Genomic DNA, 18258 nt, shown 5'->3' on the forward strand with positions numbered 1-18258 from the left:
TTTTGGAATTTTTACGTGTTTTGGAGTTTTTACATGCTTCGGGGTTTGTACGTGCTTCGGAGTTTGTACGTGCTTTGTCTCTAGCGGCCACCGTAAATGTACTTTTATTTATTCACTCCACATAAAATATAATAAATAAATCATATAATACAAAAACCAACTATTTACATTTCAACTTTTAACTATTTAAATTTTCAGCTTTTTCCTTTTAAACAAATTTAAAGTGAAACAACACAAAACACTGCAAACCACAACACAATTAAATATAAATTAAAATATGAAAACAAAAAGAAGATGCACATTCTCTGTCATATGGGCCTGCATGAATAAACTTTCTGAATCCTTTATCATCCGCAACTGAAAATAGTTGTGGATGATTACTATACTTTTCTTATGTGACATTGTTGTCCCTGGCTCTCTTTCTCTCTCTCTTTCCCTCCTGCTCGCTTCCTGTACTACTGCGAGTGTAATTACTGGCCCTCCCCCCTCTTCCCTCTTCTCGTGTCGTTCACTTCAAAGAGTCAGCTCTAATAGCCGTTTCGTTCGCAACCGACACATCACTACTAACGAGCTTAGTCTAATGATCCAGCGCTGACTGAAGCCTGGTCACAGCGTTAAATACATCGGCGTCAGACGCCGGACAATTCACGGCAGCTGGTGTGTTGATTAATCGCCGGTGTGGAGAAAACTCAGAACGGAGCTACTTCCGGTCAGCGCTCCCGCCTCCGGGGAAGTGCGGCTCCATCAAAATAAAAACACAGAAATGAGCAGGTCGCCAGGCAGGGCCAGTCAGACCATGACAGAATGACAGTGAAACTGGCTTCCAAACACCGCAGCGAGACCTCCTCTGCGACCGGACGCCCGAGGCTGGCTGATGAAGGAATACCCAGTCAGGCAAAGTTCGATGAGGGATGTAGAGTCACTATCACGCTGCCAGGTTTCAGTTAGAAATAAAAAATCCAGTTTTTTGGAAAGACTAAAATCGTTCAACAAGAACGTTTTATTTGTCATTGTCGGGCATTAAGGAGCACAACATTCAGCAACGCAGAAGTCAGATTATTACGAGAAGGGGCCCGATTTAGTGGATGTAGAAACTGAGGGTTTGATCCGCGACGCCTGTAAATTCCACTCACTGTGGGGATGAAGCGCCAAACACCCAGAGAGTCTGGATGAACACTAGGTAGCACCGCCTCGTATATCCAGATACAGCTAATTCCCGCTTCCAGAGCAGTCTGAGCTTCACCTGGACACCTGCTCTTTTTCCTCTCTTCCTACGTGATTTGCGTGGACTCAGAAAGGCACCACAGATGATGCCTGACGAAGATCCACGCACCGGTGTTGGCAGCGGAGGATGGAAAATACCGTCACAGGAGAATGAGGTATCTTGACCCAACATAGTAGATCGGATGGATAACAATGCCAGGTGATCATAGACTAAGGCAGCCAACACATCAGTGACAAGAAGTGGTAAAAAAAGGGCAGAGAAAAACAGCACAGAAAAATTACAACCAGCAGCGGCAAAGCCAGCCACAGGCGCCATCTTACCGGAAGGGTCTATCAGGTATATCAGGGTCTGCTTTGGACTGGCTGGCATCTTATCTGTGTGAACGATCTGTTTCCATGGCTAATTCTAAATACAGGTCCTCTTCTACTTCTCTTGAATATGGTGTGCCACAGGGCTCTGTGTTGGGGCCTTTATTGTTTTTGCTATATATACTCCCTCTTCAGCACTTATTGAGCACTTTTAAAGATATTTCTTATCACTGCTATGCAGATGATATTCAGTTGTATATCTCCTTTAAGTCCCAAGATGTTTCCAAACTACTGATTTTGCATAGGTGCTTAGATTTCATTAGGGGATGGATGGCTGATAACTTTCGTCAGCTAAATGAGGAGAAAACTGAAGTCCTTGTTTGTGCTCCCAAAAAATTGGTACCTATGGTTATAGAAAACTAAGGCCCTCTCACTACATTTGCCAAACCTTCTATCAGGAACATTGGTGTAACTTTTGACTCAGCTCTGACTTTGGACACTAATGCTAATTTATTGGTTCGCTCCTGTTCTTTGTTCATTTGTTTAAGTAAAGCCTCTGTGGACCATTTGCAAGTTGTTCAGAATGCTGCCTCAAAGCTTCTGACCAAGTCTTCTAAATACTCCCACGTTACACCCCTGCTGATCCAGTTGCACTTGCTCCACATAAAATTCAGAATCCACTTCAAGATTTTGACTTTGACATTCAGGGCTCTGCATGGACACGCACCAACCTGTGTCAGAGATCTTTTACATCAGTACATCCCCAGCAGGTCCCTGAGGTCATGTGATCAGGGTTTGCTGGTCGTCCAACATTCGAGGCTGAAAACGAAAGGCAATAGAGCGTTTGTAACTGTGGCTCCCAGACTCTGGAACTCCCTTCCTTTGAGCCTGAGATCTGTGGACTCAGTGGTTTCATTCAAAAACAGCTAAAAACCCATCTTTTTAAACTTGTTTTTGGTTGATTTCTGTTTTTATGTTTTAGCTTTCTGTCTTGAAAGGTGCTATACAAATAAAATTTTACTTACTTACTTAAAAAAGTTTGCGTTTATCCTCCAGCTTCACTGTTTATGTTATGCTAACATAGCTCTGTCACTAGCGATCACGTAGCACATCGTTATATACCAGCTAGCCAAACTTCAGTAACCCTACAAACATCACTGCTGTTTACTTTCCTGTCTTCAATTATGTCGGAAGTGATAGTAGAGCTGTACGTCTTAATTTGTTTCAGAAATCTCTCAGTCAGGACATGCTATATTATATTTAGATGGAAACTAGCGAGCTAGCTTCCTGCTAACTTCTAACTCCTTTAAATTTAAGAAATTCTGTTTTCATGGATGCCTGGATGTTAAACTTAATTGTTACAACTGGTAGAGCAGCCACACTGATCATTTTATTACAGATAAAAGAATTTAGACAGTTTTTCAACTCTCAGTGATCCCGCAGTGATCGTTTGACTTGTGGACCTGCAGCGGTGTTTGGGCCCAAACACGGCTAATGACGTCACACTTAAAGACCGGATACGTTGATTATTTTGTGTTACACTCTTTGATAGTATAAAACTGGTCAATGAATGATCAGTTTTACCTCGTGTCCTGATGATGACTGCTAAAGAGCTAGCAGACTAGCTAGTAACAGCTAGTAACAGATTGAACTATCATGCTAACAATTCACTACCATGCTAACAGTTAGACTAGCAGGCATAGTAGAGGACAGATCGGAGAAATCAAGTCCAGTGTCTCATTACATTAAGTGTACACAACCTCTTAATACTACATTATGTGGTAGTGGCAAGTAAAGTGGCAAAAGGAGTGTGAAATGGCCACACACTTTTTTTCAGTGGTCCTAGTTACAAGTGTGAAAACTCAAGCTCCTTTTCCGGAGGGCATTTCTGGAAAGGTCTGAGGTATGAGCCACTCCATCATCACGCCTTTTACTTCATAAAGTGAGTGTTGTCAAACTGTATAACACTGCATATCCAAAGGAATACACGTGTCCTCTACAGTGAAGGTCCTACTTGAACTTTCCTTCCCACTTTTTCTATCCGGTTGTTCAGTGATGACGCGACGAATCCTACTTCCGGGCCTAAAGTAGTCTGCGTTTAATATGGCTTTTGTGTTGTTAACATGTTTAATACTTTGTATTTTCTTCTATTTAATCTCAAAAAGCTCCTAAAAACAGTCAGTGATCACCGTTGACCTCCCTCGGCTTTTATTACCGCTAATCATTTATTTAAGCTCAGTTTTTAAAACCTTACGATGTAACTACAGCACAGCCCATGCAGCAGTATATGAATAACTAACCTCGTATTGTGGATGGATTATCTCAGTTGTTCTCCTGGCTGAAGTTTGGTCCGTTTACAGCATCCTGCCATGCGATTACATTTGTTCCTGACCACTGAGAACACTCACGTTAACTTTTATCGAGTGGAAAAAAAGTTAGCTTGTTTATATTATGCTAACATAGCTGTGTCGCTAGCGGTCACGTAGCACATCATTATATACCAGCTAGCCAAACTTCAGTAACCCTACAAATGTCACTGCTGTTTAGTTTTCGGTCTTCATTTATGTTGGAAGTGATAGCAGAGCTGTACGTTTTAATTTGTTTCCAAAACCCCGCAGTCAGGACATGCTATATTGTATTTAGATGGAAGCTAGCGAGCTAACTTCCTGTTAATTTCTAACTCCGTTAAATGTCATAAATTCCGTTTTCATGGATGCCTGGATGTTAAACTCAATTGTTACACCTGGTAGAGAAGAACGCTGATCATTTTATTAAAGATGAAAGACTTTAGACAGTTTTTCAACTCTCAGTAATGCCACAGTGATCGTTTGATATATGGACCTGCAGCAGAGTTTAGGCCCAGACACGGCTAGTGACGTCAGACTGAACAACCGGATAGTAACAGAAAAACACCATCAATATTAAAGGGTTGTTCCCATTAATGAATTTCCAGGAAACAAAGTTTAAAAAGAAATCGTCTTTTTTCTGGTGACCATGCTTTTTTTAAAAAAAGAAAAGAAAAAAAAAGCTGACAACCCAGAAACATTGGGTTTTTTTGGTACTTGATGTTTAGTATTGTTGTTGAGCTTCTGTTCTTTATATCTTTTGAAGCATCTCTTCATCTGAAATACTGCAGTACACAGCAGTGATGTAAAAGCAAAGCCATACTAGGAAGGGTCAGCAAGAGAACAGAACACAGGTTTCTGCATGGGAAGGAGTCTTTGTTTAAACAAAAGTACATGTGTTCCTCTTATTGTTTCATCATTCAACATGTCATCTGTTTTGCACAGTGTGAAAAAACAGTTCCACATATTCATTCAGAAAGCAAAATCACAAGAGTTTATTTCTAAGAGGTACAGGATATCATCAAAAAACATCCTCATGTTAAAGAAAAGTATAAGTGTGTGTGTGAGAGAGACAGAGACACAGAGGGGCGGGGGGGGGGCACTGTAGCCAGAGCAGGAAAACTGAGCCTGCTCTTTGCTTATAGGCCACAAAACCACTATAAAGCTAGTTCTAGAAGGCCTCAGTCAGAGGATAAAACTAAAAGAACTTCTGTCTGCAAGCACAGATCTTGAACAGGGATCCAGGATGCAGCCAAATATGCCAAATGTCAAGGAGTATGCCTAAATCAGATAAAGTTAGAGCCCTACATTATTACTTGGTCTTAATGAATCATGCATGACTATATTCAAGTTTTATTTTAATTATTATAATTTACCAGGTTAAACTGAATTTTGTTTTGTTCATGGAATATTACCTCTGCTCTGTTTTTTTGTTATTTTGTTTGTACATTTTTAATAACAGTCTTAATGGCTCTTTACCTTATGAGATTAAGAGTCTTGAGGCGATTGTTGTCATGATATAGAGCTATATAAATTGAATTGAACCGAATTGAACCACTTTCAGTATGTGAGTGTAGTTATATTGTAGTTATATTGGGACTGAGCATGTACAGCTCCCAACATGAGGACAGGACATCAATGCTACTATTACAGCGTGAACTTTTGGATTTTTTACTCTTTAAGCCCTGAAAAGAAGAAGTGGACATTCACCCTTTTCTATGACTCCTTGTATTTCAGTGTAATATAAGATCAGCTTTTCTGTGTATTTCTTATGGATTTATGTATTGTTAGTTTAGGGTCATAGTATATTTACTGCATCTTTCTTACATCTGATGATGGAGACACCTGATGGCACTCTAAGATCTTTTAAAGACTTTTAATATTGTTCATTGTCTGTATAGTTTTATTATTTTTGACACATCGTGTTTAATAGAGGAGCAGGTGCCAGTATCTGCATCCATCTTCACTGTTACACACTACATGGCATATTATTTTTGTGTTTGTGTGTGTGTGGTTTGTGGTGCCTTTGTTTAGGCATTTTTTTTCCCATTTTTGTGTTTCTAGACAATATGTAAGATTTAAAATCTTTTCATTTATCAGTTGTTTGTCCTAGATATGATCTCATTCTTGATTGGATGTTGTGGGTCATGTGACTGTTCACAGGCAATTTAAGATGGTACTGCTTAGCGTTTCACTGTCTGATGAAGAGCAGGTGCGCTTTGAACATCATCTAAATACAATGAATACGAAATTCAGAGTTCTGCAGTTTGTGAACATTTAATTCATTTTCGTTCCGGTGTTTCAGCTCTGCATCCACTGAGATGAGATGATGAGATGTGTGCGGATTCTTTTTTGTTCTCTGTTATATTGAATATTGTAATTTTTGTAGTGAAAGCCAGACAGGTTAGAAAGCCTGAATCAATATGTCAACAAGAAAAGAGAAGAAAGTCAAAGTTGGAGGTTAAGTTTACAATTCATTTTTACACTGGTGTTTGTTTATTTTTAAACTTGACTAAATTTGCTAAACACAGAGTGTTTACTTTGAACACATTTAAGCTGCTGCTAAAAGAAAATGAACATGAGTGATAAGGCCCTGCATTGTCCGTCTTCTGGCACAGCTACAATCTTTTATTGTACACACACACACACACACACACACACACACAAACATCTTTAGTTGTACAAATCATCCATGGTTAACAACACTTATGGTCAGGTTATCTATTCATTAATCTGCGTACATGAGTGCTTGATAGGTGCACACACAGATGTACAAAATGTATGTCTTTAGCTCATTTTAAGAAAATACTGAATAAATAAATGTAATATGTTATGTGATCTGGTGGTGTGAGGTTTAAGAAGAACTTCTTTTCTTGATTTTCTTTTGAATTTGTTATACCAGATTTTGAAAAACAAAAAATCTCAAACAAATAAACAAAATCTTAGTCAAATATCAGGACATTGAACTTTTAGTGTCGCTAAATCTGACAAGCTAAAATTAGAACTCACATCAGTTTTGTTTTGCCCTCTGTTCTGATTTTTTTTTTTTTTGAAACAGCTTAAAATTGGTGGCCTTTATGGACAACACAGCTCTCATTAGCCATAACTGTTCCAATGTATGATTGTTGTTATGGAGAATAAAGATAAGAACACAAGGTCAAAACCGCATTGTATTTAGGAAATGTTAGAATGTGAAATGTGTCTTAGTAAAGGCGCCGCTTTCAGGTTTCCAAAAAACAAATGTAGATATGGTGACTATATGAGGATGTTTAGTTTTAAATATGTAGTATAGTATTAAATATGTTAAGCACCTAAAAGGTAAAAGGTACGTAAAGCAGCAGTTCTTTTTTTCATAAAGAAAGTAACATATAGATAAAGAAGAGCATTGAGTATTAAAGCCTGTGTAGACTTTACATACTGTTGAAAAGCCTGTTTTGGATCAGTGAACCTATTGCATAGATCTGTTATTGAGCCCACTGCAGAGAGAACCAACACGTTCTCATCCCAAAACGTAACGTACCGACACTATGTGACAAGTTGTCAATTTGTTGCACTTTCTGAAACATGAGAACCGTTTGGAATGAATCTAGACATGTACATTTATTTTACTTTCTCATCATGAATCTAATCTAATACGATTAAGGTTAGGGTTAAGATTAGGTTTGGAGCTGGAATACACGGCTGGAACGTGTTACCGCCGGGAGCGTCATTTCATTGAATTCCATCAACAATCCGTTGCGCATCATAGAGATGCAGAAGGTGACGTTTTGCGTTACTATGAGACGCGTCGGGACGTGACAAATCATCGGTATGTTACGCATTGGGAATGAGAACGGGCAGAATGAACTGCAGATCATTCTGCTTCAAACTACTTCAGGTGTACATGTGCGCTACCTGTTCTACAGGTGTTTGTGTTCTTAACTGATGCTTGGCTGTCAGGATGAAGACAAAAATCCTTTCAGAGGAATATCACGTGGTTGTGGTCAGTATTTGTGTGTGTGTGTGTGTGTGTGTGTGTGTGTAAGAGAGAGAGAGAGTTCAGATGACATAGCAGCATACAAAAATGTAGGGGACTGAAGGAGTCCACTTCCAGTTGGCTGAATCAGCTGTGAGTAGCAGAATAGTAATCTATAGGACAGGATGGAAATCAGTCTGATTCAGGAGGCCACAAAGGACATGTACAAAAATCACAAAGTAATTATCATAGGGATATATTTATATATGTATACATACAGTACTCCCATATATTAAAAAAATCATATTATGAATTATACAAAGAATTAACCATAAAAGTTCACAGTAGCAGTGGTTACACCACATAGGTATCCTAATTTGGATGTGAATAATGGTGTAACAACAAAACAATGGAAACAATAAATAAATCAGTTTAAATAAATACTTATTTGTAGGTATCCTTCCATGAGCTTTGTTTCATTAATCTTGTGATTAATGAATAGTAACATGATGTGTGAGCACGGTGAAGGAGGTCATGCTGAGCAGAAGTCAGACATCTTGTTATAGAGACAGAAAACTTGTGATGTCCTTCACAGAAGCATTTGGCTTAACATGTCCAAGCCCTGAAATGTCACCAAAAAAAGTCCCAGTTTGAATGAGGAAATTCCAAGTGAGTCGGCTTTAGTATATGTAGGCAGTAACACTGACACTGAATATTGCAAAAAAGAAAAGACAAAAAGTGTTTCTCGCTGCCCACTGACACTGTCGTGAAACTTAAAAACAGGTGTAAACCCTTCAGTAGGAGAACAATAAGACATAAATTGGTGAAAAAAAATAAATATCAAAACTTTATATCCGTGTAAAAAAGTAATCAGGTTTTTGATTTTAACCAAGAGTCTGACGAAAAAGGCATTGGAAAGTCCTGTCCATGATAGGTCCTTGACGTTTTTCAAAGATAGGTGCTTCTTTTATGGGCTCAGGAACAACACAGGTTTTTTGGATCCACGGGACATGTTCAGCAGAGCTCCTTGTTCTGAACAGCCTGTTTCAGACCAACAGCTCATACTCTCTGACCTGTCTCCCATAGTTAGTATTGTCTTATTAACATCTCTGGCCAGAAGACCAAAATGATTCACCTTGACACTGATGGGCCTAAGGATAGTCCTGTATAGGAACTGGTACTGGTCCTGGGAAGGAAACAGACAGACAGAGACAGACAAAAAAATAAAGGGAAGAAGACAATATTAATAATAATATGACATTATTTTGCTGCACTAGACCAGGTCATGTCACTAAAGCCTGGTATAGAGGCAGCTGGCATGTGTTCTGAAAGATAACAAGTAATGCAACATATGAATAAAAACTAAGTTGAAAACAGAATGATACTTGTGATATATGTATATTCCTTAAACTAGATAAGAAATACATACACTGGCCAATACATTGCTGAATTTTTAGGTTTTGTTACTTGAACCCCTTTTTAGGGGTTGTACTGAGTACTGACTCGGATCGACTCACTGCAGTTTGCCATGTTTTCAGGGTTTTCTGATAGGTTATAGAACCGGGTACCAGGTGATGAAATAATGCCAGTTCAGCTGGGATTCCAAAACTAGCTAAGCAAGTGCTAAAATGTAATGTCATTAGTCTGCATGCCACTGATTTGCTGGTCAGTCATCCTGTTCTAAAAACAAATTAACTGTGATGTATCACATCTTTTGAAAGCTGAGATCAATTTCTCTAGCCACACCCAGGCCTGATTACAACCACAGCTGTTCTCAATCAAGAAATCATTTAAATAGGACCTGGCTGACAAAGTAGAGTAGACCAAAAGATCCTCAAAAGCATCATGCAACATCAACCAAGGACATTAAGAATCAAATGACAAACAAAGTAAGTGTGAGATCTCTCAGTCTGGAAAGGTCTAAAGCAATTTCTAAAGCTGCGGGACTCCAGAAAACCACAGTGAGAGCTACTATCCACAAATGGCAAAAAAAAAAATTAAACAGTTGTGTATTTTCCCACAATTGGTCGGCCAACCGAAATTAACCCAAGACCTAGCGATGACTCATCCAAGAGGTCACAAAATACCCCAGAACAACATCCAAAGCACTCCGGGCCTCACTTGCCTCAGTTAAGGTCAGTGTTCATGACTCCACCATAAGCAAGCAAGCAATTTATTTATATAGCACTTTCAGAACAACTCAGAGTTGAACACAACTGTTGACATGCCAGAAATGATACACTGAATAAGTTAAAAAAATAAATAAAAATAAATAAATAAAATAAAGATAAAAATTAAAAACATAAGATGATAATTAAAATGACATAATAAAATAATAAAATGAGCACAAATAGCAAAAAATAAAATAGTATAAAATGACAATTAGACTTAAATTTAAAACAATAAAATGAGCACAATAGATTAAAACTATTGTTTTAAAAGGGTCAGACTGTGTCATATGCCAAGGAGTAAAAATGGGTTTTAAGATGTGTTTTAAAATTGGACAATGAAGGGGCCTCTCTAATGTGCTGGGGCACATTAATCCAACAGATTAGGAGCAACAATAGAAAAGGCCCTGTCCCCTCTGAGCTTCCTCTTGGACCTGGGTACCTCCAGGAGCAGCTGGTCAGCTGACCTGAGAGACCTGGGGAGTGAGTAAGGATGAAGAAGCTCAGAGAGGTAAGTTGGGGCAAGACCGTTTAAACATTTAAAAACAAACATTAGAATTTTAAAATGAACTCTAAGATATACAGGCAGCCAATGGAGTGAAGTGAGGATGGGAGTTATGTGCTCTCTTTTACGAGTTCTGGTTAAAAGTCTTGCAGCAGCATTTTGGACCAGCTGCAGACGAGAGAGAAGACGCTGACTAACTCCAAAATACAATTCATTACAGTAATCCAAACGAGATGAAATAAAAGCATGGATTAGTGTTTCAAAATGCAGCCTGCATAAAATAGGTCTTACCTTTGCCAAGCGCCTTAAATGATAAAAACTGGACCTGTCAGTAGCCCTAATTTGAGTGTCCAATTTAAAATCACCGTCCATCTTAAAACCCAGGTTTGTAAAAACAGGTTTGAACCACTGTGCCACGGGTCCCAAGTCAATAGCGGAGGGTTCACAAGGTCTGATAGGACCAAACACAATCACCTCAGTTTTGCTTGAATTACATCTTAAAAAGTTTAGGGACATCCAAGATTTAATGTCTTCTAGTCATTCTAGAAGTGGTTTAATAACGAAGGCATCTTTTTGCTTCAGAGACAGATAAAACTGACAGTGGACGGATATTCCATGCCTTCTGAGGATGGTCCCCAGGGGCTGTAAATACAATGAAAGAAGCAGAGGCCCTAAAATTGAGCCCTGCGGGAACCCAAACTGAAAAGCGGCAGAGAAGGACTCATATCCTAAAAAGTTAACACTAAAAGTTTTGTCAGAAAGATAAGACCTAAACCATTTCAAAGCAGTACCATGAATGCCTGCAAGATGGTGCAAGCAAGACAGTAAAATGTTGTGGTCTAAGAAAGAGACTGGGAAAAAAATAGCCCGCATGGTCGAGTTCCAAGACAAAAACCACTGCTGAGCAAAAAGTTTCATCTGGTTTTGCCAGAAAACATCTGGATGATTCCCAAGATTTTGGGAAAATACTCTGTGGTCTGACAAGACAGAAGTTAAACTTTTTGGAAGGCATGAAAGTAATATAGCACTTCAGAAAAGAATCATCATATCATATATCAAGTAAAATATGGTGGTGGTTCTGCCTCAGGACCTGGAAGACTTGCTTTGGTAAATGGAAGAATTTTATAGAAGAGATTTGTTTGGGCCAAGAAAAACAAGGAATGGACAATAGACCAGTAGAAATATCTGCAAGATCTTTGGTTCCACCCGCCTTGTCGTTGTGCGATGCAGAAAAGGTAAAAAGGATGGTTTCTACCTGCACAATTCCCACCTTTAAGCATGGAGGAAGAGGTGTGATGGTGTGGGGGTATTTTACTGGTGACACTGGTGGGGATTTATTCAAATGCACACTTAGAAATGGGATCAAATTTCCCCCGTTGTATCTTTAAAAGAACTGAGCCACAGATCACTATACTCAAATGACTGGTTGTGAAAATCTCAGAAAATTATATGGAGGTGCCCTAACAGAGATCTGAGGGAAATACCATTAAACAGTGCATGAGGATATGTTGGAAATCTGACTCACAGTAGCTCGGAATGAAAATGTACCTTTATGAAAAGTATGTAGCAGATAAACAGCATGCAAATTACATGCTCTGATTTTTTGGACAAATTTTGGATTACACTTTTTAGACACACAATGTCTGTAAAGACTTCTGGCCTCATGAGGTTGATCATCTTGGGTACTTGATAGACCTTGATGGCCCCATTGCACTTGAGCAGCTGAGACAGGGTTGTGAGGGCACACAGCTTACCAGCTGAGACAGTTCACACACACCGTAAAAAATCAAACTTGCAATTGCTGAGCTTACAGTCATTTCTTTCACAATTCAACAATAAAAGTTGAGTTGCCCCATAAACTCAAATACATTAAGGGTTTCAACTAATCCTTTAACGTTTTGGAGCAAAAGTTGGTCTCAGATAAAATTTATTGCTGGCAAAATGAATGAATTCAAGTTTTACATGAGTTGAAGCTGCTGGCGCCTTTCTGTGCCTGAGCACACATGCGCATCTCATATTTTTGAATACTACGGGGTCTACTTTGCACTTTTGCAAGGACTGAAAGCCACCTGGCCGTCTGCCTTAATGCGAACACGAGGCTTTTTACAAAGGTCGTTCATCTCAACTTTCTTAAGGCAAGTAATGTTTCTTTTATTATATCATGCAATATATGTTTGAACAGTCTCAATTTGTCTTTTAGAAATATCACAACTGAAGTTCTTAATATTTTTCCGAAACTTAGCAAGGCATTACTTTCTAGGCTAAGAAGCCTTGTGGCTTCTGGGTATGTGTTTAATACATCACTTAAAATTCCCCCTAGACTGTTTTACTCAATCGTGCTGCTTGAATGCTTTCGTGAGTAACTTGAATGTTTTCCATCATAAAATAGCGCTTTAAAGTTTTGGTATAAAAATCGCCATGTCACAAAACATTGAAAATCCGACAAACATCCCTACCAAACAGGTGCGCTCATGTCTGACAAGCCTCCACGACACCCCCTACATGCATTTCATGAAGTGCAGGCTGTGGCCGCCATACCACCGAACGAAAAAAACCCGACAAAATAGGCTGGCTCGCTCATGGCTGATGACCAACGGCGGCAACCACCCGCCGCTTTTTAAAAAAAATAAATTTCGAGGGCGCCCGCTGCCATATTGTTTAATTTGTTCAAATCACATTTAGCCAATAAAATATGTGGTTTACTTTCTGTGTGAACGGGGTGGTGGAGTCCTCACGGCCAGCGAGCTCCACCAAACACACAAACAGGAGGGAGAGGAAGATCAGAGAAGCAGCTACAGAGCACGAGCAGCAGAGCAGTAAATATGGGGGTATTTTAAATACGAAGGCAGACTAGAGTCTGCAAGAGTCATATCAAACAGACTTTAAATAACTTAAAAAACAGATGCATTAGAACTATCCATCCAGTAATGAAGCTGGAACAAGTCAAATCAAATCACTTTTATTGTCACGTCACATGTGCAGGTACACTTGTACAGTACATGCGAGTGAAATACTTGTGTGCGAGCTTCACAAGCAACAGAGTTGTGCAAAAATACAATAACGTAAAACAAGCAAAATATAAGAATGGCTAAATCTGAGTGTTATAAATATATGTACAATATAAGAGTGTATGCATTACTGGATGTGTATACTAAATATGTTTTTGTTTTTTTGTTGTTTTACGTGTGTGTGTGTGTGTGTGTGTATACATATTTTACAAATTAAATAGATGAAACAATAAAATAAAATATATAAAATATACAGAGGTTGGTAGTTGAGACATGTGCAAAACAAGTGGCATTTATATACAGTGTGGAGTGCATAATGTTGTTGAATGTGGGTGAGGTGTCTATGAAGTGTTCAGCAGTCTGATGGCCTGATGGAAAAAGCTGTCTCTCAGTCTGCTGGTTCGGGACCGGATGCTGCAGAACCTCCTTCCTGATGGAAGTAGTCTGAAGAGTTTATGACTGGGGTGACTGGAGTCCTTGATGCTGCCCAGCCTGACTACTTGGCGTCTGTCAGTCAGGAAGTTAAGGATCCAGCTGCAGAGGGAGCTGCTCAGTCCTAGATCCTGCAGTTTCCTGTCCAGCTTCGAGGGAACGATGGTGTTGAATGCTGAGCTGTAATCTACAAACAGCATTCTCCAGGTGTGACAGGGCAGTATGTAGTGTCAGGGCTATGGCATCATCAGTGGACCTGTTGTGGCGGTATGCGAATTGTAGAGGGTCCAGTGAGTTGGGTAGCGTAGAGCAAACGAAGTCCCTGACCAGCTTCTCGAAGCATTTGCTCACGATGGGGGTCAGGGCTACAGGTCGCCAGTCATTCAATGAGGAGATGGTGGAGGATTTGGGTACAGGGACGATGGTGGCCATTTTGAAGCAGGCTGGGACTACAGACAGAGAGAGGGAAAGGTTGAAGATTTGTGTAAACACTCCAGCCAGCTGAGCCGCGCATGACTTGAGGACGCGGCCGGGAATCCCGTTCACCTTCCTGAAGCACTTCCGCACATCCTCCTCAGACACAGTGTGCGCACTGACGTCATCCGGGGTGCGCACACTGTCCGGTCTCATGATGTTCGCTGTGTCGAATCTAGTGTAGAATACGTTTAGATCCTCACACAGAGAGGCCGTGGTCTGCGGTGTGCTGGTTTTCCCTCTAAAGTCTGCGATCGGGTTTAGTCCTTGCCACATACTCCGAGGGTTGTCAAACTGTTGTTCCACCCTGTCCCTGTACTCACGTTTGGCTGCTTTGATCGTCTTCCGGAGTTGGTAATGTGCGTGTTTGTAGTCCGATGTGTTCGCGGAGGCAAAAGCGGTGCTCCGTGCCGCCAGTGCCGTGCGAACATCTCTGTTAATCCAGGGTTTTTGATTTGGGAAGGATTTAACTGTTCTGGATGGGACGACATCTTCCACGCATTTCCTGATAAATCCGCAGACTGAGTCCGTGTACTCATCAATGTCATTACCAGCCACGTGAAACATTTCCCAGTCCGCGTGATCAAAACAGTCCCGCAGCGTAGACTCCGATTGGTACCGGTACACCGCCCTCAGGGTTGGGGCTTCCTGTTTCAGCTTCTGCCTGTAGGCGGGCAGGAGCAGGATGGAGCGGTGATCTGATTGGCCGAATGGAGCGCGGGGGAGGGCTTTGTACGCATCTCGGAAAGGGGTGTAGCAGTGGTCAAGTAGCCGGTCTCCACGAGTGTTGAAATGGATGTGTTGGTGGAGTTTTGGTGAAACTTTCTTCAGGTTTCCTTTGTTAAAGTCCCCGGTCGTGATAAACGCCGCCTCTGGGTGTGCGGTTTCCTCACTGCTGATCGCGCTGTACAGTTCCCTGAGTGCTCGGTCAGTGTCGGCTTGTGGGGGAATGTAAACAGCCGTAATAATCACTGCTGTAAATTCCCTCAGTAGCCAGAATGGCCGGCACTTAATCATCAGGTACTCCAGGTCCGGTGAGCAGAAGGATTTGACCGGGTGCACGTTCGCATAATCACACCAGCTGTTGTTGATCATGAAACACACACCACCGCCTCTGCTTTTCCCAGTAAGCTCCTGTGACCTGTCCGCGCGGTGCACAGAGAACCCCGGTAGTTGTATTGCGGAGTCCGGTACCTTGTCCGATAGCCAGGTTTCTGTGAGGCAGATCACGCAGCAGTCCCGCATCTCTCGCTGGAATGAGATCCGTGCCCGAAGCTCGCACAGTTTGTTCTCCAGAGACTGCACATTAGCCAGTAATAAACTGGGTAACGGTGGTCTGTTAGTGCGCCGTCTCAGGCGAACCAGAAAGCCAGATCTTCTCCCTCTGTGTCGGCGTTTGCGGCCTCCAGGGCCAGAGAACAAAGGCGTCTCAGGTGAGATGAATGGGGGGTCTGCAAACGGAGGGTCCGTGTTGCAAAACTTGAACTCCGGAAAGTGATGAGAAAGTCCGTCTTTTATGTCCAGTAAAGTTTGTCGGTTGTACACAAGGAGACATGTGCTACTCGTGAAAAAACAAAGGAAAAGTAAAATTAAACACAAAAAACAGCTGTTGCTTGGGGGAGCTCGCGACGAGGCTGCCATACTCGGCGCCATCTTGATAGAACAAAATAGATGAACAAGTGATCAGTGAAAAGATACATTTTAAAAGCGAAAAGCAAGTAAAAAATATATGCACTAGATTTCCAGTCGTTTTCTGTTGTGGACAACAAATGCTTCAGGAGTTTTATCCCACTCATACTCTCAATCCAATGTTTGTCATTCTAAGTTGTAAAACCACTCACACAAAATTGTCCCAGGCAGACATAATACATCCCAGTTCACTGTTAGTGCATTCCATGTAGAATACAATTTGTTAATAATAAATAAATTAAACATTTGATGTAATGTATGTTTTGTAAATTATTTGTTTTATACTGTTTTACATGGCATTTTACAAGGGAAAATCAGCTCACTTTAGTGAGCCAAAACAATTAGGACAGGAGAAAAAAAAATCTTAAGCAATGTCAGAAAGCTGGTGTTTTATTTTAAAACTAATTGCTATTTTTATTTATTAGTTTAGAGAATTAAAAGCCAACTCCAGACCACTGCTTGCTTGTCCTGATTTGTGAGGGACTGATGGAGAGTTGGGAAGGAGAGGAATCAGAACGGGAACGCCTCCCCCCGCCCCCAAACACACAATCAGGTAATGTAACTTTGTAATTTGAGATTAATTCAGGTTTCTTTTGACTAGTTGACACTGTCCTCTCCTCTCTTCTCATTAACTGGCAGCGCCAGTTCTGCTCTTTTATCTGTTCAAGCCAAGAAGTACTCTTAAGGCATCACCAGCTATGACATAGAAGAGGATTTCATTTGCCCTGTGTTTACAGTGACTGCGTCTGTTCGTTTAGGACACGAGGGGCACTGAAGTCTCACCTCAGCAGATCACACAACAGGGCTAAGAAAAGGCAGGAGATCTCAACATTTTTTTTGTGATTTTTGTGAATTTAAGGAAAACTGCTCACAGCATACATTTATTTCACATCTTTTAAGGCACTTAAAAAACCATGAGACTGTATCCTGTCCTTTCCAAAAATGTGACTATGCTACCAACAATTTATCAACCTTTACGTCACACACAAGCAGAAAGCACAAAAACTGAAAAGATATAAAAAAAACTGTATTAGACTGATTTCTCATGCAAATACATGTCCTAGTGAAAGTAACTCCCCTGACAAATCCTTAAATACCTCTCAGGAGCCAGAGACATTACCAAGTGGTTCAGGTTAGTGATGGTAAATTTGATTCTTTTTACTGAATCGAGTTTTAATGAGTCACTCACCAAAGTGAATTGGGTTTCTTGAGTCATTTGAGTCACTGAGTCAGTTGACCAGAGAGTGCAAAAATGTATATTTTCATTCAAACTTAATTTGTTTCTCTTTTAATGTAAATCCTACTACTAAGATGAATGATTGTAAAAGAAAACAACTATTTTTTTAGAGCAAAAAAGAGCAAAAAAAATTCTAAAGGGAACATGTATTTATTTTTATTTTATTTTATTGGTATTTTCCTTAAATGTGTCAAATATATCTCATCTAAATCTCCACTGAGCTGTGAGCCAGGGGGCGGTAAAGCGCCTTAACATTGGTTGCCAACCAAGAAGAAGAAGCTGTGAGCCAGGAGGGAGGGGGTTAGTGAGTTCTGAGTGATTCGTTTATGCTATGATTCAGCACAGCAAGGGAGGGGGTGAGTAACTCAAATGTGCTGTTAGCATGCTAGCTGAGCGATGCTACTGTGAACTGAGGAGCTATTGTCTTGATGTGAGCTTCTACTCAGGGTTTTTTCTTCCAGTTCAGAGCAGAAATGTTTTTGTTAAGATACTGGATGTTGTTTTTTTCCCCACAATTTTAATTATAAGCTAGATATATTTCTACTAATGGAATTAGCTTGCTAACAGCAACAGGGATGAGTCAGTGAGTCAGTTGCGCTTGTGAATCATGATTCACGAGTCAGTAAAGTGAATCTCGAGTATTGAACGATTCGTTCACAAATCGAACATCACTAGTTCAGGTGTAGCATCAAGTGATAAAGAGGACAATGAGTTTGTAGATTACCAATGTCTTGAACATAAAATAGCTAGACTTTTTCTATGCATGCAAACATTGTCACATGTTTCTAAAAGTGCTTTGCAGAGAATTACTGAGGAAATTAGTGACATTTTAAAATTTTCCCAGGTTCATTCATTTCAAAGGATCAAAGAGGTGCTTGCTGAACAGAACAATGAGGCAGATGATGATGTAAT

At 40.3% G+C, this 18258-nt stretch overlaps 1 protein-coding gene across 6 annotated transcripts in view; it reads right to left on the minus strand.

Moving 5' to 3' along the window:
- Positions 1-4694: 4694 nt before the first annotated feature.
- LOC100709248 (receptor-type tyrosine-protein phosphatase gamma) overlaps positions 4695-18258 on the minus strand; it is a 403846-nt gene continuing 390282 nt past the window's right edge. For 2 of the 6 annotated variants that reach the window (XM_025907530.1, XM_025907531.1), the window contains exon 13: positions 4695-9019. In XM_025907530.1, coding sequence (XP_025763315.1) covers positions 8985-9019 — 35 coding nt within the window. In that variant the 3' untranslated portion in view covers positions 4695-8984. The remainder of the gene's footprint in view (positions 9020-18258) is intronic. The other 4 variants (XM_025907528.1, XM_019358538.2, XM_019358535.2 and 1 more) reach the window with 3 other exon arrangements.

This window comes from Oreochromis niloticus, linkage group LG5 (genome assembly GCF_001858045.2).
Source record: "Oreochromis niloticus isolate F11D_XX linkage group LG5, O_niloticus_UMD_NMBU, whole genome shotgun sequence".
Classification (NCBI taxonomy): domain Eukaryota; kingdom Metazoa; phylum Chordata; class Actinopteri; order Cichliformes; family Cichlidae; genus Oreochromis; species Oreochromis niloticus.